The sequence below is a fragment of the Macrobrachium rosenbergii genome, chromosome 5 (assembly GCF_040412425.1).
Source record: "Macrobrachium rosenbergii isolate ZJJX-2024 chromosome 5, ASM4041242v1, whole genome shotgun sequence".
NCBI lineage: Eukaryota > Metazoa > Arthropoda > Malacostraca > Decapoda > Palaemonidae > Macrobrachium > Macrobrachium rosenbergii.
In genome coordinates this window covers 20,255,538-20,278,600 of record NC_089745.1, presented here as the reverse complement: position 1 = coordinate 20,278,600, position 23,063 = coordinate 20,255,538, and the positions used below count along the sequence as shown (strand labels likewise).

General features: G+C 34.9%; 1 protein-coding gene across 1 annotated transcript in view; it reads right to left on the bottom strand.

Moving 5' to 3' along the window:
* Positions 1-23,063, bottom strand: part of LOC136838573 (low-density lipoprotein receptor-related protein 1-like) — a 496,729-nt gene that overhangs the window by 26,969 nt on the left and 446,697 nt on the right. Inside the window, 5 exon segments of the mRNA XM_067103732.1 lie at positions 4,982-5,164; positions 7,534-7,645; positions 14,653-14,795; positions 15,069-15,329; positions 16,384-16,485. Coding sequence (XP_066959833.1) covers positions 4,982-5,164; positions 7,534-7,645; positions 14,653-14,795; positions 15,069-15,329; positions 16,384-16,485 — 801 coding nt within the window.

The following is a 23,063-nucleotide window of genomic DNA, read 5'->3' as shown; positions in this document are numbered from 1 at the left end:
ACTGGTGCTGATAACTGGAGATCGACACCTCTGTTATGTATGTATCGGCATCAGTACCTAATTATCTGCACCAATAAGTGGAAATCGGCGCTGAAAATCACCGATTTTCGTTGCTAGACAAGCACCATACAACTGGATCGCCAATAACCGGGACTGCCTGTACTTCTTCTAAGGTCTTTACAAGTTTCTAGTGGAGGAAGACATTGTCAGCTGGAGCTGCAGATATCTTAAATGGAAACAACTCTGTGAAACAAGCTTTTCTTGGAAGTTAAGATGACCTTGCAGGGACTGTCACAGTTTGGCTGGAGAACCATGAAGTTGATGAAGCTGCTGAAAAACCAACACGAATCTTCCAATACTATCTCAAGAGGGAAGCACTAATCCTGTCAGTGTTTATTTCCGTAAGCAAAAGGCAAAAGACTTGCATCTTCACCAGTTGATTTGTACACCCCGTAGATGACACACATTGGATATGCAATATAGATCTCTTCTTAAAGCTGCTGCTAATTCTGCTAGTACAAGTCCACCATCCAAAGATGACCCTTTCAGCCTTATGCTGGACTGATATGCTCAAGATGCCACTGGTGCCAGAGTTAGTGTAACCATTTGTGGAGCTCTAGCTAGGCTGAAGCATAAAGCATAAAACTGGTGAATATTCCCTTCCCTGGTGAAGTGAAAATGTCTCCTAGATGACAGATGAATGAGAAACATGAAAATAATTTTCCATCAGATCCATTAAGGCTTCAAAGTCCGTCTTCCCGATGGACTATCTCAGAGGACTCAACTGCCTTCATCCTAAAGGCAGTGGAGTCCTCTGAGATAGTCCATTGGGAAGATGGACTTTGAAGTCTTGATGGATCTGATGGAAAATTATTTTCATGTTCTCATTCATCCGTCATCTAGGAGATTTTTTCACTTAACCAGGGAAGGGAATATTCACCACTTTTCTACAGCATAGTTTCCTAAAGATACTATACTGTAGAAACCTGTTTAAGGGGCTACGATAACGATCAGGCACCAGTCACCTTTGGAACCTGAAACAGACAACTGCAAAATCCTACAAAGCCATACTTTACATCTTCTATCACCTAATTCCTGATCATCTATCTGACTGAGTTTAACTCCATGAACTTGTTCAAATTGTCTGTGTAAGTACCAAAGTATACTGGAGTAAAGACAGAGAGAGCTCGTGTCCAAGAATGGAAACCTGTAGTTGAGCCAGATTACATACATTACCCACAGTTCTGTACTTAACTCCTCCACAGTTCCTCAAATGCTCAGGAGATGAGCCCTACTGTTGACAAAGGGAACCATGGATAGCTGACTCTCATCTGCTGGCTCCTTCTCTGGCTAGAGACCTTCCTGATGGGTGACAGCCTTTCCCCTGATGAAAGGGTGAATGCTATCTTTTAGAGCATAATTCACTCCTTAAAAGAGTGAAGTGCGCTGTGGCTAAAGACCTGGGTGCACAAGCTTGATGCTACCTGGATGGAATAGACAGGAAGCTGTAGCATCTGGATTTGCTTGAGGAAGCCACAAGAGGAGTCTTGCTAGGTGCACAAGGCAAATTTGCTTGGAATACAAAAACTAGTCATGGCTGATCTGGTACCACTCACTGCTACCTTCTATGACAGTTCCTTATTTAGCATCTTTGGAAAGAAGTTCTGATTTAACAGATCTCTTACTTTAGCGTCCTTCAAAGATGAGGGTGACAGCAATAGAAAGAAACAGTTAGATGTGGCATCCCTCTTCTTCATCACTGTTTTATCCAGAAGGTACACAATCATACAAATGTACAAAACTGAGGCAATGCTGAGAAAACAAATCATCCTCCTTGCCCTTATTGCTGCTGCTGAGGTTTTACTTTCTTTGGAAAAATTAGTACTGACAGTACCTAATACCCACTTCTCTGACAGGTAATGGCTAAGTACTCCCTTAAAAACCTTTCTATAACATCCATCTGGGTGAACTGTCTAGTCTTACTTGAACATCTATTAGTATGTCCTTGACTGTAGTGGCCATCAGAAGCTCACAAGTCATACGTCAAGTGTCATAAAGTCATTTGGCTGCAGGTGTCTGTTTTTTGGTTGTTGGAGGCAGTGAAGTTGAATGTCTTTTAGAGGCAGTCCATCCTTTTGCTTTCTCATCATTGTGTCCTACACACTTCATAAAAATAGGAAAGTGAACAAAAAAGAGGAAAAACACCTGATTGTACCCTCAAGCAAGGGAACTCAAGCCCAAGACCATGGAAGGCCACGGTACAATGGCTATGGCAAATTCCATGGTTGGAGAACAAGGTTTGTACTGAGAGTGTCATTCTTTTAGAAGGGTTGCCTACCAAGGCTAAAGGGTCCCTTTCACACCCATTGTTTTGATTTTGAGCTTATTTCTAGAAGAGTTGCCAGCCAAGGCTTAAGAGTCTTTTCTACTCTAACTTGTACTTGTGTAGGCAGGGACATCACACCCTGAGGTGAATCTTGCTCAGGAAAAGCCACATTAACTCACTTCTTGATAAAATAATTTAGCAAAAATATGATAAAATCATATAAGCACAATAATAATACTGATGAAAATACAATATTCTCAAGGGTAGAAAACAATTACTATATGCCAAGGTGTAAATTTTATCCACTAAACACAAAATATATAAAACATACAAAAAATAAATCATCACCAGTAAGTAAAGTAAGTATATCTTAGTTTAACCAGACCTCTGAGCTGATTAACAGCTCTCCTCGGGCTGGCCCGAAGGGTTAGATTTATTTTACGTGGCTAAGAACCAACTGGTTACCTAGCAATGGGACCTACAGCTTATTGTGGAATCCGAACCACATTATGACGAGAAATGAATTTCTATCACCAGCAATAAATTCCTCTAATTCTTCATTGGCCGGTCAGAGAGTCTAATGCTGGGCCAACAACGTGCTAGCCGAGAGCTCTACCCACCCCTCTAATGAAGAACTATCATCACCTGTACCAATACACAACAAACAGAGGTAAACAAAATAACCTCAAACCAAAATGAAGTAAAAGGGTAAAGAAAGGCCATTAACCAGATTAAATCAAGAGTAATTTTTGGTAAGAACAGTACAAAACAATACAAAAAAGAATAACTGAGGAAAAAGAAAGCTGAATACAAACAGCTATCGTGAAGAAAACAGCAAAGAGAAGAAACGAAATACCATGATATACGAAATTGCCAAACTTGACAAGCTGGCAAACGTTTGTGACTGCAATCACTGAAACATGTAAAAGAATGAACCAGGCTGTTTCTACCTACCAACTGGTCAAAGGTGTGATGTGCATACTGTTATTCAATGAATAATTTTTAGCTATGTGGCTTGGGAATTTGACAGTGCAAATTAAGACTTTATAATGGGATGGGTTTGTATGAAACAGTAATGATAATTGCTGTAAAATATCTATAACAGTATAATATTTACTGAGGGAGGAGTGAAACAGGGATGGAGAAGGAATGAACTCGAGAGAAGCTAAGTGAGGAAAAGGGATTTCTTCTGACATGACTCTGGGAATGCTCCAGAGAGAGAGATTGTGGGGGGATAAGGAATGAAGTGATATGGGACTGGAAAGGGAGGAAAATGTAGGGATGGAGGGAGGAGTGAGAAAGGGAAGGAAAACAGGAGGAAATCAAGAGACACTATATGGGGATCAGGGATTTCCTTGGTCTTGGCTTCTGAAGAACAAAAAACTGACAGGGGAATTTAGGGACAAGGAAAGCCCAGATAATTTCAGAGAAGTTGGTCTGTGAAGCATCATGGAATTATGTTTTATAGAAAAGCATAAATGGGTGCAGGATAATTTTGCCTCAGGGGATGGACTTGCTCCTGAGTTTATTGTTTAGCTTTACATTGCTATTCTTTGCCACAAATATGCTGCATATCTTCCTAAGTCTGATAAACAGCGAAGTATTTAAAAAAGGCTAATTAAAAGCAGGGACCCCAGCTAGGAATTAGGCTGAGAGGATGACTACCTATTTTATAAAAAATATATAGTATGCAAATGAGTGAGATGGGTTTTTTTGAGCAATGTAATGTAGGTGAATTTTCTTCATAATGCAAATTAATAAGAGTATTACTGTAATTCTTGTAGAACATCACCAACCATCTTAATTTTAGGTATATATGTCTGTAATGTATGATAGTAAATAAAAATACTTACCCAGTACAGTATGTTACACCCCACAACACAGTATGTTTTACGTACTTATGACTTGCTACTACAGTACATCTTTACAATATTTTTATTTACATTTTTTCAACATCTACGGTTTTAAAGCATTTGTGGGTGTGTGATTTTTAAAACTAAGAAAAAACTATACAATATATATATATATATATGTATATATATATATAATAAACAAGTAAATATTATGTAAGTTTGAAAACCAAGTTAGATAAAACAAATATTAATAAATTAAACAAAATAATATCTAAGGAATTTTGCATCAGAAAGTGTGTTTGAGTGTACTGTACCTTCAAGAATGCAACCCAAACTAAAGACTTGAAGGCCATGTTACGGAGATTGTGGTGGCACAGCCCTAGGTTTAAGATGTCTTTTTATCATTTCATTCATGTTTCCTTTATTCCTTCCACAACTGTCTATCCAATTATTGCTTTGTCCTCTTAAATATTTTTCCAGACCATTAGATTTTATATAACTTCAAGGAAGCACTCAGTATCATTAATTTTTATACTCTATTTCATATTATTGACTGGATATATCTCCTGTCTATAGTCAGTTCATACTTTACTTGTCGACCACTAGACTGAGATAAAGGCCAATTCAGCAACTGGTTGAGGAATAAGTTAGAGACTCCATCCAGTATCTGATAGTACAGTAGTCTGTAATTGCACACTGGGCAACTTGGCGTCATCCAAAACTATATTATTGGTTGGAAACTACATACCAAGCATTATGCAGTTATTTAACTCGCTAAACTGTGCCAACTACACTATCTTACCGAATCGTGAAGGGAGAAGACAGGGTTAGGATCATCCTCCTGGTCATCAGAGGCATGCAGGTACATAGGGTTAGTCATCTCCACTGTTCCTCCATTTTCTTCTAAACGCACATGACTGATACCCTTCCCACGCTGCCGCTGCCAGAGCCAGGCTAGAACCACAGCTAGTACCAGAGCTACAATCTGTAATGTACAGTTATAATGATAAAAACTCTCCAAGATGCAATCAAAAATGTTCAGTGCTATTGGCCAGTGATATTTAAAGACCATTTTATTAGCCACCATACTGTGTCTTACAAAGCAGCACAGATTATTACATTACTTGCTCAATGCGGGATGAGTTTTATTCAACTACAAGGATTTAGTCTGTGTTGAAAGAAAATTACACTGTACTGTACTTCTAAATTAAAATTGTCTGACATACTGAAAAATGAGATTGTGACATGACCTACATAAACCAACAGAACAGATTTTACTAAGAAACATACCCATAATTACTTAAGAACGGAAAAACAGCAATTGTATTCAAAATGACCGTATGGTGGCAAGAGAAGCCACTGACCCCAAAGGTAAAGAACTCCAAAAAACACTATGACATTCATCCTCATGACAAAAATACTTTAGAATGTAGTAAAAGTAATATGCAATGAATGAAAATGAAGAGCACTGTGCTGTAAATGTGTAAAAGACACTAATCCCTCAACAGTAACTTGTAATACATTTGACCACAAACAAGTTGCTTGGAAGAATGATGCCTTGTGGGATGATGGAGCGAGGGCTGGGCACATGCAGTGAGGTTGTGAGTTTTTCAAGATTCATCATGATGGTGTGACTGGAGAGCCAACTGTACACAATAAGGCTATTAGAATGGTTTGTAATGGACAAACATACCTTTATGTCTTTACCAAAACTTTGCTTCTTAAGTAAACTAAACTGCTGTCTATTCAGAATACCAATCACAGGGAAATATAGTAAAATTATTAAAATATCTTACTGTTCAAATGAATTCCCTCTTACCAGTCATAAATTATTTACAGTGCATGATATGAATTCTATTTATGTGGTACTGAGACACATTACAATACTGTACTGATACTGGATAAGTGATTACTGCAAATTCAGTGTACTACAAAACAACTGATATGGGATTTCATATAAAAATTCATGAATAGTATTACTGACAAAAATATACATACTGAAAATATAATTTCAGTAGCATTTAACATTTGAATGATCAAATGAGACCATGGAAGCAAAGTTCCAATTACCATAATAATCAATTGGGCTAAGAAGTTTTGGCCCACAAAATTACACAGAGCAAACTACAAACAAATGTATCCCACTGACAATATCATAAGAAAAGTAAATACCAAACAGCATGTATCATAACTGAGAATTCACAATCTTGCTAAACAAAGGATATCCACACAGCACTAAAACAGGATTAGCAAACAAGAAAAAACAAACTTTGCACTAGCACCTCAAATTATCAGATTTTATTACTTGTCAGATGTGTCATTGACAATATGGAACAAAAAATTTTGTATTGTACCTTTAAAAGCAATTCATTTTGCAGATGTATCTCTGAAACTGAGTAAGTGAATCAATATTTTAAATTAGATGACAATTACTAAATATCTTACTTATCTGATTTTGTTACTTATTAGACCCAACTGTCTGTTTAGTTGAGGTGCCACTAAATTAACCATACACAAGATGCCTGTTGTTGGATTTTGGGTATTATCAAATATTTCAATTTAAATATCTGAATGAAATTTCTTCTCTAAGATGACTGATTCAAAAGGTTCATTTGGAAACTGGAATCTTACGCTGTACACACTGGAAACCAGATAGGAAGAGAGATATGAAACCAACAAGTTGAGGGTTGAAGATACAGTATTGCCAAACCTTTAACAATCGTTAGTGTGCTAGAGGACAGACTGAAGAGGGACTGCATATAATATGTATACATACAATTTTAGAATATGTTATTCTCTACTTCAGGATTCAGACACTTAGTCCAAATAACATTTGCTATTTGTGATAATCACAATCCACTTTTCACAGACTATCATAAGAGTATTTTGTGAGTGAACCAAGAAGATGAATGTGCATCACACTGATTTATTTTACACAAAAACTTTAACATGGGCCTTGTATAATTAATTAGTAATAAAAATTTAACCTTTCTAAAAAATAAAAAGTACAAAATATTGAACTACTATATTCATGATTACCAGTTTAAATGATGTACAATTAGTTTTACAGCATATGTCATATATAATGAAGTATGCTTTAAAACTAATTCACTTATATCACTTGTTTACTGCATACACTGTATTTCATACAGTTGGTGATTACTTGCAGTCTGACTTTTAAAACTGTCAATGAACATTCTTCTTTCATTAATAGCAAGTATACCATATATAAGCCTTTACCAGAGCACTTAAGTCCTGTCTCCTCCATCAGTGTTAGCTCACATAAAAAACAAAGATATGTTAATAATTTATATTCAAAACAATCTAATACTAAGTACAAGATACTGTACTCACCACAACAAATATTATAATAATGACTGTTGCTGTGTTTGGTGCTGAGTTTTCTGCTTCAGCTATTGAGTCACTGGAAGTTTCACAGCGTGGTCCAACAAACCCTTCACTACAGCTGTGGATCAAAAAAATAAATAAATAAATAAAAGGCCAAAAATCAAGAAGTTTTTATTCAGTAATGTGCAGAGCTTGACAAAACAAAAAATAACTTACTTATCTTCATATTTTATATCTACACATATCCTTTTCTAGTCTTGATGGGTTATAGAAATAACAAACTTCAAACTACCCAATTTACCAGTTTAACATGCAAGAGGAACAACCTATCGGGGAAAATCTCATGTCCCACTTGCTGCCCATAATTTGGGTGAAGTACTATTCTGAGACAGACTAGAGTTTCATGGTCAAAGAATCAGCTATGACACCATAATGACCATGTCATATCAAAAGTCACTGACACCAAAATCATTAGTTAAAAACAAACAAAACTTCAAAAACTAAAGAAAACAACATGATGTATTAAATACTCAGCTGAAGACCAGCTTCTGAAATAAATCTAAAAATGCCTGTGGCCTTATGTACTACATCCTCTTCAAGAATTCTGGTAGTGGGGCAGATAAGAGTAATTTTTTAGAAGAATCGTGCAAATGATGATACAAGCATCAAATTTGGCACAATTGTTCTCCAAGGGATACTAATCAAATCTGCTCGATTGGCCAATTGAAAATCCAAAATGGCAACCATTTTTCAAGATGGCCGCCAAAATAACTACCCAAAGTTGATGTTTTGCTTAGAAATACTTGTAGTTGTCCGAATTGCATGATCTAAGTGTGGATTCCTGTTTTTAAGCATGCTGATGTATATTTTCTTGTTTATAACATGGTTAAGGCACTGTATAAAAGGAGTGATTGTCGGGCACTACCAAGGCACACTGGTGACATCACTGCTGTGAAACTCAGCATGGGGTTCAGTGTCAGCTAAGTAGGAAATTTGTGTTGGCATCATACTGCAACAACCTACTAGTATCCCAAATGCTTCCTAATCAACCCCAAATCAGTTAGGCAGCCACACCTGAATGGACAGGAAGTGCCAGCGCGGGAGAGCCAAACCAAGGATAACAGGGTTTTAGTTATCTGGATGGCGTACAGATCGCATGGGACTTATGACACTGGATGAACGACCGGACTAGGTGTATGGCACAGTGCAAGAACCTAGTTGTATCCCATACAGGAAAGCACCTATTGTATATTACATGACATAAGAGGCCTATTATACTATTACATGTACAGGGTGGTAAAATGATAAACCATCAACCCTGAACGTCATCGTAATCATGGATGCGAACTCTACTGGACGATCATGGAAAACAGACTGGACCAAGTGTTGCCTATATCAGGAGGTTAAGAAAGAAGATCTAAAATTTCCCCAGGCCAATCCTGCCAGAAGAGGGGATGATGGATATACAAACCTGGCAAAGAATATTCCTCTGCTTCACTCACTCAATGTGCTACCAATCAAGCTAGACCCTGCAAGACTTGACGAAGGTTCTGGGATACAGGAAACACTGAGAAAAAATAAGGCACAATACCATGAGAGTTGCAGGCTTCTGTTCAACAACACAAAGTTACACCGAGCTGAAAAAAGAGCAAGTCATGTAGGTACTAGTGATGAGGGCAGTAGAAGTAAGATTCCACGAAAGCTCCAAGAAACTAAAACAAAAGAATGCTTCTTCTGCGAAACTGAAGGAGGGGAGCTTAGAGAAGCAATGACAATGCAAGTGAATAGGAGAATAAATGAATGTGCCAAAACACTCAGTGATACAAAACTTCTCCCCAAACTAAGTGCAGGAGATGTCGTAGCCCAAGAAGTGAAATATCACCCTAGCTGTTTGGTGGCATTGTATAACCAAGAATGGGCATACCTAAAGGTGTGGAAGCAAGAAAAAGCACAGGAACACTGGAAGGATGCATATCCAATTGCTTTCTCTGAAATAGTCACCTACATCTGTGAGATGAAAAATGCCAGTGAGAGGCCACCAATTTTCAAGCTTGCTGATTTGACCAAGCTTTACAAGCAGAGGCTGGAACAGCTTGGTGTTGACTCGCCTGATATTCATCCTACTCGACTCAAGGATCAGCTGCTTTTGCACATTCCACAGCTGCAAGCTAATTGCCAAGGACGAGAAGTTCTGTTGGCTGTTGAAACTGATGTAGGTTCAATCCTATCAGAAGCATCCCGTTATGGTGAAGCGATCCGTCTAGCAAAAGCCACTGGGATAATAAGACAAGACATGCTCCGTCAGAAATCGAATTTCAGCAGCTATTTTCATGACAAAGACTTAGAACAGGCTGTGCCACCATCACTGCTTCAGTTTGCATGCATGATCGAACATGGTGCAGACATCAAGTCCCAACTCCATCATGGAGCATCAAAATCAGACTTTGCTATATCACAACTTCTACGCAAGGGATGCAATGACTGACGGGAGCAAGTCTACAATCATCAAGGCTAATGACACAGATGTGCTAGTCACAGTAATATCTGTACTGCCATCCTTCCAGAAACTAGGTCTTCAGGAAATGTGGATTGCCTTTGGCCAAGGAGCCCATATGCGATGGATTCCAGTCCATGAGGTAATTTCTGCAATTGGGCTTGAGAAAGTTTGAAGGATCCCCTACTTTCATGCAGTCACTGGATGTGACATTGTGGGAAAGCAAAGAAATCTGCATGGCAGACTTGGAATGTATTTGATATTACTGAAACATTCATCAATCTCAGCCAGCATCCAACATTGATTCGTGATCTTGACATGCAGAGGCTGGAAAGATTCGTTGTCCTCATGTACGACAGATCAAGCGCAGCCACTGGTGTGGACGAAGCAAGACTAGATCTGTATGCCCGCAAGCAGAGGCCATACAACTCAATTCCACCAACACAGGCAGCCCTCAGAGAACATGCAAAGCGTGCAGCCTACCAGGCTGGGATCATCTGGGCCCAGGCAACCCACTGTAATCCACACATGAGCAGTCCAGCTGAATGGGGGTGGACACAGAAAAGAGAAGCATGGCAGATACATTGGACAACACTACCACCAATTGCAGCAAGCTGTCAAGAATTGACAAAGTGCTCCTGTAAGGAGGTTTGCAAAGGAAGATGCAAGTGCTCTCAGGCAGAGCTTCCCTGCATATCACTCTGCAGGTGCATATGTGAACAGTGGCAGATCGAGAAACAGCAGCACGGTATGCATAACTTTGAAAATGTACTAACCGGGACAAAACTTATGTAAAGAAAGACAAATATCTTGGTGGTCATCTTGAGAAATATGTCTCAGAGTGCTTTTTAAGCAGGAAAATATAGTTCAGCAGGCTTCAAAACATAGGAATCCACACTTAGATCATGCAAATCAGACAACTACACATATTTCTAGGCAAAACATCTACTTCGGGTGGTTATTTTGGTGGCCATCTTGAAAATGGCCGCCATCTTGGATTTTCAATTAGCCAATCGGGCAGATTTGATTAGTATACCTTGAAGGACACCTGTGCCAAATTTGATGCTTGTATCATCATTTGCATGATTTTTCTGTTATCTGCCCCACTATGCCATCAGTTTGACCCCAAATCACAGTTCCACTGTCCCCAGACACTCCCATTCTGAAACATTCAAGACAGAAATACTGAGAGCATTGAGTGATTGACCATGTGTGCACATAGGCACCTATGAACCAATGGGTAATAGAAATTACCCAGCTTTTGTGCATCTCATGACTGTACACAATGTTTGTTTCTCTCTACCATTTGTTTTGGCTTTTCAGAACATTGTATTTCATATTGATCCATATTTCAATTCTTTCTGGTTCATTTCCTTTCTTTATTACCTTTTCTCCTTTTTTCCTTCAAGAATGTATGACTATGCGTGCTGTAATCATGCATATCCTGCAAGCATTGCATTTCACATTATCAGTTTATTGAGTTTTGTTTTCCCCTGTGCTGTGCTTTATTCAGTGATTCCACATATACTAAATTCATTTCTGATCTAAACTGAATTAAACTCTGATATGACCTTGTATTCTACCATAAGAGAATCATCCATTACTGCCTCAAGAGGATTCAAGCCTCCAAGTTCTTTGTATCATAATGTTAGATTTAGATCATCCATTAACCCTTAAACACCGAGCCTCTATTTACGAAAGTGTCTGCCGTATGCCGGCGGCGTTCGGGAGTTAGTGCCGAAGCGGATAAAAAGTTTTTTCAAAAAATCACAGCACGCTTAGTTTTTAAGATTAAGAGTTCATTTTTGGCTCCTTTTTTTGTCATTGCCTGAAGTTTAGTATGTAACCATCAGAAATGAAAAAAAAAAAATATTATCATATATAAATATTGAAATATATGACATCGCGAAAAAAAATTTCATATATAATTGTATACAAATCGCGCTTTGAGCAAAACGGTTAAAGCTAACGAGTTATTTCTTTTTCTTTGTATTGTACACTAAATTGCGATGATTTTGGTATATAACAAATTGTAAAACGATCAAAGCAACACAGAAAAAATATTATCACAAAATGATGCATGAATTCGTAACGTGTGGACGTAAAAAAGTTTTTTTCAAAAAATCACCATAAATCGAAATATTGTGCTAGAGACTTTCCGTTTGTTGCAAAATGAAGGTAATTGATTGAATATTACTACACTGTAAGTGTTTTAGCTTACAATTGCAGTTTTCGACCATTTCGGTCGAGTTAAAGTTGACCGAAGGTCAAATTTTTTCTATTTATCATGATTTATATGAAAATATTTCAAAACTGATAGAAGCTACAACCAAGAGTTATTTTTTGTTGTATTCTACATGAAATTGCACACATTTTCATATATAAAACTTTATGAAACGACTAATATAAAATGGTGCAAACATTACGACAAAGTAATGAAAGAATTTCAGAGATGTTCAGCCGAGTTACATGAGCGGACGAAGGAAAAAGTTTTTTAAAAATTCACCATAAATCGAAATATTGTGCTAGAGACTTCCAATTTGTTGCAAAATGAAGGTAAATGATTGAATATTACTAGAATGTAAGAGTTTTAGCTTACAATTGCATTTTTTTACCATTTCGGTCGAGTCAAAGTTGACTGAAGGTTGAAATTTTGGCACATCGTGATTTATATGAAAAAATGTCAAAACTGATAGAAACTACAACCATGATTTATTTATTGTTGTATTCTACATGAAATTGTGCACTTTATGTAACGACTAATATAAAACGGTGCAAACATTACGACAAAGTGACGAAAGAATTTCTGAGATGTTCGGCTGAGTTACCGCACGTGGACATAAGGAAAAAGTTTTTTTCAAAAATTCACCATAAATCGAAATATTGTGCTAGAGACCTCCGATTTGTTGCAAAATGAAGGTAAATGATTGAATATTACTAGAATGTAAGAGTTTTAGCTTACAATTGCGTTTTTCAACCATTTCGGTCGAGTCAAAGTTGACCAAAGGTTGAAATTTTGGCACTTATTGTGATTTATATGAAAATATTTCCAAACTGATAAAAGCTACAACCATCGGTTGTTTTTTGTTGTATTTTACATGAAATTGTGCACATTTTCATAAATAAAACTTTATGTAACGGCTAATATAAAACGGTGCAAAAATTATGACAAAATGACAAAAAGAATTTCTGAAATTTTCGGCTGAGTTACCGCGCGGACGTAAGGAAAAAGTTTTTTTCAAAAATTCACCATAAATCAAAATATTGTTCTAGAGACTTCCAATTTGTTGCAAAATGAAGGTAAATGATTGAATATTACTAGAATGTAAGAGTTTTAGCTTACAATTGCATTTTTCGACCATTTCGGTCGAGTCAAAGTTGACCAAAGGTTGAAATTTTTTGTAGTCGACATACGGTACGTCCACTCGTCACCCAACAGACAATTTTAATCGACTTACGATACATCCAGTCGACGTTTAAGGGTTAAGTGTTTGCAATGTTTCAAAGGATGAGGCTGTTCAAGGAAGGAGTTCCTGTGCATAAGTTTAGGGTACTCCTACCTCTTAAGATTTGAGAGATCTAGGAGGTTCCAACTTCTTGAATGCAGGTACATATAAGTTCCATTCAAAACTGCCACATGAGGAATTACATTGTTCAAAAATTGGGGCAGCTACATCATTGCTGAATGGTTCAGTGATCTCTGCGCCTGTATTATAATGAATTAATTCTGCACGATAGACTGAGCTTGGTTGTTCTTACCAACTGATGGTTCACTGGTGAGCATGTGCAGACAGTCACCCATAGCTCATACTTCTCCTGTCTTCAAGAATTCAAACTGGGTGTGTCTGGGGACATTTCAACCACTAATTTAGCTTAGTATGAAAGATGCGTTTGTATGAAAATCTGTATTGTATTATGAAAACTCGACTCTTTAAACAAGTTTTATAGTAGTATATAACAAATGGTCTTACATAGTCTAATTTAATTTTGAACTGGGTAATTAAATACCCATTTACTAAAATGGTGATCCATTTACCATGTCAGTAAAAAATCCTTTCAAAACTTCCAACATTTCTCTTCCATCATATTCAGTATGATGTTTTGTTCTCAAACTGACATTAGTATAAGTGGGTTGCTTGTATTAGTGATAAACAAAATTTCTCATAAATTATGGTTGGAGGAAAACAAACTATGGCCTTGCAGGCAAGCAAGAAACTTACCCACCAATGCTATTAAAATCCTCTGTACATGACTAATATGAGATAACTGGTCTATTTGGCATTTTGTAACACTGGAAAAAATTAAATTCTTTCATATTCCTGAGCAATCCTCTTAACCACCCTGGATGGACTTTAATGTTGAATGTCAAAGAATGATCTGCTATAATATTTTGTCACAGTTTTTCCAAAGAAAATCAGTACAACAAATAGAATCAGTGTCAGCAAAAAAAGGAAGTCTTATTCAGAAATATTTGTCCTTTTCATCTAAATTTACACAATTTTTTTCAATGGAAATTTGCTTCCAAGTGTTAATGCAATCTACAGAGAAAGAGAGAGAAGAGAGAGAGAGTGCAACAGCCTTTTTGTTTTAGTAACAATATAGTAAAATAAAAGACAAAAGCTTATGATTACCTGCAGACAGGATCAAGAGAGGAATTTTCATTTCCTGAACAAATGCCTCCATTGAAACACCATTCTTTGCAAATGCTTGGAAGGCTACAATTTGCACCTTCCCAATTAGTGTCACACACACATTCTGGCAGTCCTTGTCTCACCTGTAAAATCATCATAAAAATAGTACACATGCTAGACATACCATAATCTTGTTACTCAAGAGGTAGACTCTTTTACACTGGAAGTCATTTTTGCTATTTACAAGTTTCTTTTCACATTTGACACAATCTGTAATTTATTTGTGATGCTCAAGAAAAAGTTTCTGTAAATAAAGAGAATCTACTGTGCTCAATGCTTATATCTTCAAATAAACATAGTACACTATAACCATACAATAACAAGTAATTTATTTAGCATGAAATTGAGTAACTCACTTGACAAATTCCAGAATTCAGACATTCAATTGTATTACATGGATTTACTTCTGCTTCAATTTTCTGCTGACATGCATCTCCTATAAATGTTTCGGTACATTTGCAATACCGCTTTCCTCTCAAAATGACACATTCACCTTCATTTCCACAAGGGTTAGGTGAACACAGATCACTTTCTGAAAGAGGCTCTGTGCATCGCTGACCAGTGTACCCTGCTTCACAGGTACAAAATGGCCCATCATCTGTCGCTTCACAGGTACCCTTAAAACAGTAAAAACAACAAGATTTAGCAGGTAAAGTATACACTAATAACCAAAGGACCTTAAAAACTAAGCATAAGGCAAATGTTATTAACTAAACAGTACTGAATAGCAATATTCTGAATAGACATATTATAAATAAAAATACAGTACTGTATACATGAATCAGTAGTCATTGGAAGTGATTTCAAATACTTAAAATTCTATTTAATATAGAAAAATATTGTCATGAGATAATTTTACTTCATACAATATCTGAAAGTGTTTGCTAAAGGTGAGATAAAACAATAAATTTTAGCATGGATGGTGGAAGAATGGGAAAGGCTGATTCAAATGGGTATTTTGGGAACAATTATGATGGCTACTGTAATATGAGAGAAGAGACGAGTCACACAGTTGAACCAAGAAAGAGGATTGGGCAGAGATTTGGAGTAAATTGGATCAAAGAGAATATATGAATCAAAGAGGGAATAAAGGAAGTGACTGGTGAGTCAACTTTTTATGGACAGACAGTGTGGATATAAAGTGCAAAGAGAAACCAAAGGGCTGAAGCTGTTGTGAGGAGATGTTAGTGTAGAATATGTAGCAAACAGAAAAGTGATTTTGAGAAATGTGAAGTAGCAGAAGTGGTAAAAATTTTTGCATAGGTGAAAGGATGATCAAAGGTATTTTTAGAAAAAATGGAGAAGGATATGTTACTGAAAGAGAACATAAGTTGTGTAAGGATGAAGGAAGGGTAAGACTTCAATTAAAAGAGCTGGACAGGTGATGTGAAATAGCTATAGGAAAGGAAAGGCTTAAGTGATCATTATCTATCCTTTACTCTGGGGCCGTATCTGATGGGAGAAATATATATATACTGCATATATATATATATATATATATATATATATATATATATATATATATATATATATATATATATATATATATATATATATATATATATATATATATATATATCACTGAAAAAAACTGAAAGTAAATACAGTATAATAAGAAGAATGATCATTCTACAAAATGGCAACTTTTGGGAATACAGGCAGCTTACTTACCCTATGACAGAATGACTTGCAAGTATCAATTTGGCACCTATTTCCACTAAACCCAAGTGTACATGAGCATATAGGGTTTCCATCCTCCAATTTACAGTTACCCTACAATAAAAAAAACAATCATAAACAGATAGAAATGACACAATACATAAATGTCCTGCAGAGGTACCATGCCAGTAAGAGATCATAAACATGAGGAAAAACCCTTCAATCTAAAAAAAAAAAAAGTGCTGCAATTACTGACAAATGATGAGACTGTATCCAACTAAATAATAAAGCCACGATTACACCACAGTATCTTTCTAGCATAAATAACAAACATATTCACACAAATAAACATATACAGTATATATATATATATATATATATATATATATATATATATATATATATATATATATATATATATATATATATATATATATATATATATATATATATATATGAATGTCTTTAACTGTCATACCACAGTATAATAAGAAGATAAAAGGCCCATAAAACACTATTTGAACGTTGCAACCATATATTTTGAGCAATACCTTCTGTGCCCCATATTTTACCAGTGAACAGGGGCACAGAAGGAAGTGCTCGAAAATATGGTTGCAGCGCTCAAATAAATTTTATTTATATATATATATATATATATATTATATATATATATATATATATATATATATATATATATATATATATATATATATATATATGTATATATATACATATATATATATATATATATATATATATATACATACACATATACATATACATATACATATACACACAGTAGTACCTCACATTTCCAACTTAATCAGTTCCAGACGGATGGTCGAAATGTGATTTGTTCGAATATGAAACAAATTCCCCATAAGAAATAAAGGGAATCAAGATCATTCGTTTCAGCCCATCCAAAAAGTCCCCCTTTTAAAATTTTTTCTGTTATTAATGTGTTCAAAAGTTAAATTAAGACTAAAGTAGAGTAATAAAACAGTACGTTATACAAAGTAAAATTTTTGAACATTTTTGTTTCTGTGTACGAGCTAAAAATTCGATTTATGAACTGTTTGGTGAAAATGGTGTGCGGCTGGCCAGGATTGAGGAAGGAGAGACAGGATCCCCTTGAGGAAACCAAAATAGTCGAGTAGGTAAAGGCTAATAATAAAAATCAATTATATTCACATTTTGCAAGGATAATCAAAGGAATCAATAGTGTGTCCAATTGTGTCTGTGTGCATGTATGTTAGAGAGAGAGAGAGAGAGAGTAATCAGCATCCGGCAGATGTAAAAACAATCCCTCAAGCGTGTATAAATGTTGACACGTTTTTTACACTTGGATCTTGAGTGCAAGGAGATTAAATATGCCACAACACATCAAATTACTGTTGGCAAATGGCAGAATTTATAATTATAATCCAATAAACATGAGGACTTTGCAAACAAATAAGTAATAAGTAAAGAATCCAAGTAAGAAAAGGAAAGAGAGATCAAATAACTTTTCACAAGGAAGTTGTTTAAACAAACAAAACAAGGCATGCAGAAGCTGAATGTGGCACCAGTGTATTTCATGATGTGGGATGAAGTACTTTTATAGTGCTAAAAAACTGTAAAAAGCAAGTGTCACTCAATAGGTATTTTCCTGTAACAAAAAGTGATTCGGGCGAACTGAGCATAAGTGAAAGCAAACGGGCGAAATGTAGTGAAAGAGAAAAATCATCCAAGCCCGGTACCAGTGGTACAGCTGGGAAATCAGTGGGAAGTGGACCCCCGTCCCCACCCCAATAACCCACCACTATTCACTCCCTCTGCTCTCTACCGTCTCACTCAGAGCAGTTCCCGAACACTCGCTCAAATAAGACTCTTTCAATTTTTTATTGTCACTGTATTGCATTTGATTGTTTTTATATTGTATCACTATGTTAAATTTACTGTGATATTACCTTCTTTATTTTTTTATGTGAATTGTTACTGCTTTTATGTACATACAGTAATGTTTTTACTGTCTCTTCTCCTTCTCTCCTCAATAGTATAAATGCTCCCTCCCTCCCTCTATCTCAAGTCAGCTGTATGGAACTGCAGTGACATATGATTTTGTTCATCTTTTATGTTAAATTTTATTGTGAAATGCTTATTCTTTTATTTTGTTGAATGTGGTTATCATTAAACTATATATTGTGTTTGCACTTTATGTAATTACCTGTATAGGAAAAACATGCGATTACTGTTATTGTTTTTCTCGTAGGACGTGGTAGGACGTTGAGTACAAAAACAAACAAGGCAATTGGTCAGGCTGAAGTACAAGTATTTATTTGACAAACAAAACAAAATTTATTTGAAATTTTCAGTCAAAAAACAGAATATTTGACATAAGAAATGTTTGACAAACAGGGTACCACTGCATACATACATACATACATACACACACACACACACACACACACATATATATATATATATATATATATATATATATATATATATATATATATATATATATATATATATATATATATATATATATATATATATATATATACATACACAGGCAGTCCCGGTTTACTGACAGGGGTTCCGTTTTTCCGCCATGTCAGAAACCGAAAATTGTCAATAAACTGAAAGATCGTCAAAAATTCTAAGAAAACCTTACTTTTAATGGTTTGGGTATATTGAAAACGATGTAAACTGCATTTTTATTGAGTTTTTCATCAATAAAACCTCCAAATTTTTATTATTCTGCCATTTTGGAGCCATATTTCTTCTGTCGGATCGGCATATGACGCGTCGTAATCCCGGAACATGCGTCGTAAACTAGGAAATAATTTCTGATGAAGATATTTGAAAAATGTTGTAACCTCGAATGTCGTAAGCTGGACCTGTTGTAAACCGGGGACTGCCTGTACTGTGTCTGTGTGTGTGTGTGTGTGTGTGTGTGATATATATATATATATATATATATATATATATATATATATATATATATATATATATATATATATATATATATATATATATATATATATATATATATATATACAGGCAGTCCTCAATTACCCAGCAGGGGTTCCATTCCAACAACGTGACGATATGTGAAATCGCAGATAACCGAAAATTGCCGATTTTCAGTTAACGTCGCCTCTGTTATGGTTTGTTCAACATTCTAAGATCACTAGGGTGGGGCCAGGAAAAGAATACAGCGTTGCCACATCTATTTTTCTTTTAAATCTCACTCTCGAGGCTAATCCCTTGTTTATGGCTTTACCTGAGATCTGTCATTTACTGTACTTCATTTTCTAAAGAAATAATGAGTAAATTTTTGTTGTTCTTAATGATTTTCCTTTCTTTGTGTGATTTTTGGAAATAATAATCATAGTTCTTATAATAATACCATAATGTGTTTAATGCATTAACACTTAAAATTTGTGCAGGTGGTTCAGCAAGAATGGCTTTTCAAGCCATTTGACTATTGTCCATATTCCATATTAGCATTTATTTATGGTTATGTGACTATTTTTCCAGTGCCTGTGCCGGTTAAATAAGCTACTTATCATTTAGGAGAGAAAAATAAATTACCATTAATTACAGGGCCCCCTTGCTGTTTCTTTAATATGAAATATTTTAAAATGTTATAAACAGTTTACTTGACCTGGAAGCAAAGATGTTGGCTGTGGGGAGATTTGATCTGCTGTGGCTATCCCTTGGGCTATCAATACTGTCCAGTGACAGGCTGCTAGAGGTGACCACAGTTGTTATTGTTTTAGGTCGATCTGCCATTTAAATGCCCTCGCTGACCGTGTCAGGGAAACTGAGGTTTGGCAGCGGCGGTCAAAAATTGTGCCATGCCTCTTTTTTTTTTATGAAGATAAATTAGGCTTGTACTGCAAATATGTGAAGCCAAATATGTTTTGATGTTATCTTTAAATGAATAACATTTCTTTCTTAAATTTCACTTGAACAAGCTCTAACAAGGTAAACTTTTGAATCATAACAAGATGTTTGACACCGCTGTGTTTTTTTCCTGACCCCAACCCGGCAATCTTAGAATGTTGAGCAGACTATAGGCATGTATCGGCACCAATACGGATTATCGCCACCAATAAGTGGAAATTGGCGCATACTGGCACCGAATATCGCCGATTTTCATCGCTAGACAAGTGCCGAAAAACTGGATCACCAATAACCAGGGACTGCCTGTAAATGTACATATATACACACACACACACACACACACACACATATATATATATATATATATATATATATATATATATATATATATATATATATATATATATATATATATATATATATATATATATATATATATATATATATATATATATATATATATTATTTCAAATCACAAAAAGGTAAAATCATGATGATTATAAGAACAAAGTTACAGCCACGAAGGAAAGAATGAAACAATGAGATGCAAAGTACTTCTGTCTTATTATCAAGACATGGTCACACTAACCAAAGATACACAGAGACAAGGGCATTTATATATGGTGGGTATAAGTTCTAAGGGAATACAAAAAGGTTGGGAGATCACAAAACAGTCAAATATTGACACTGAAATCTACATATTGGTAATCCTCTTTATTTTGTCTTTCAAATCCTTGTGGAACATGTTTCATTATAGGGTGAAAGGAAAATAATCCTGGGCTTAAATTAAGATTCTTCTCCCAGGTCAACTGAATCATAACAGATTCCAACAAGTTCCTGGAAATAGTTACATTACTTCGTAATATTACACTACTTTGTGTCCAATTTATTCTGTGGGACTTCTCACTTAGATGCAAAAATAGAGCATTATTAGTCTGACCTGTTCTTACTGAATATTTGTGTAGTTTTAATCTAGTATTTAAGTCTTTACTGATCTGACCTGAGTAAAATAAATCACAATCCATACAAGGAACTTTCTATACAATGTTGCTGTCTTTTCAGGGGCTATTTTTTATAAGCATGTACTTGATATTATATGTGAAGGATACATTTGTATTAAACACTTTTAAAAAAGGTTTTAGGATACATTTCTATTAAACAATTTTTAAAAAGGTTTTAGGATACATTTGTATTAAACAGTTTTAAAAACGGTTTTATAGCTTCAAATCCCATGAAATGTGGCACATAAAGGGTGTTTGAGGACACTTCTTTTTTCTTTCCAATTGTTCATAGAAGGTCTTTATTGCTTTACTGTAACAAATATCCATAATATGGGTTGGATAGCATATATCTCTTCCTATTTTTCTGATATTTTTGAACTCTTGATCTAAAAACTCAGGACTGACTATTCGCAAGGCTCGAAGAAACAGTAATGAAAAAACTTAAATTTTGATGTTTATATGATGTCCTGAATAATAGTGCATATATGTCAAATTATTTGTCTTTTTCCTATAAATACTAAATTTACAATTAAATGTCCATAAAAGGTAATCATTCATCTTTCTCTAACTCAACTGTAAAATTAATAGAAGGGACTTGATCATTTAGTTGAGCCAATATGTTATTTACATCCAAATCTTTGGGTATGATGGCTAAAATATCATTGACAATGGTACCATGTTATAGGAAAGTGGAAAATCTTCATGGCTGTAACTTTGTACACACACACACATAATATATATATATATATATATATATATATATATATATATATATATATATATATATATATATATATATATATATATATATATATATATATATATATATATATATATATATATATATATATATATATATATATATATAGAGAGAGAGAGAGAGAGAGAGAGAGAGAGAGAGAGAGAGAGAGAGAGAGAGAGAGATCTGCAAATAGGTGAGTCTAATCATGAGAATGCAAATACAGGGGTTTCATATATATATATATATATATATATATATATATATATATATATATATATATATATATATATATATATATATATATATATATATATATATATATATATATATGATTATTATCACTTTTTGTACGTGATTCATTTTTTCACACAAACCACAGGTAAAAATAGGGGGAACTTATTTTTTATCTGTGGTATATATATATATATATATATATATATATATATATATATATATATATATATATATATATATATATATATATATATATATATATATATATATATATATATAGTAAACCCCTGTATTTGCATTCTCATGATTCATGGACTCACCTATTTGTGGATTTCTCTACGGAATATATATATACACATTTACTGATGGAAAATTTGTCCATTTGTGGTATTTTCACTGAGAAATATTCACTACTTACTATATTTCCATATCATTTTCATGACTAAATGCACTTTTTGTAAAAAAAACTATTAAAATACAGGCAGTCCCCAGTTTATGACGGGGGTTCTGTTTTTATGCCGTGTTGTAAACGGAAAATCGTCGTAAACCAAAAAATCGTCAAAAATCATCAAAGATCCTAAGAAAATCTTAGTTTTAATGCTTTGGGTGTAATGAAAACGATGTAAACTACATTTTTATTGAGTTTTTCATCAAAAAAACCTCCAAATTTTTATTATTCTGCCATTTTGGAGCCATATTTCTTCCGACAGATCAGCGTACGATGCATTGTAACCCTGGAACGTGTCGTAAACTGGGAAATAATTTCTGATGAATATATTTGAAAAGCGTCGTAACCTCGGAACGTCTTAAGCCAGACCTGT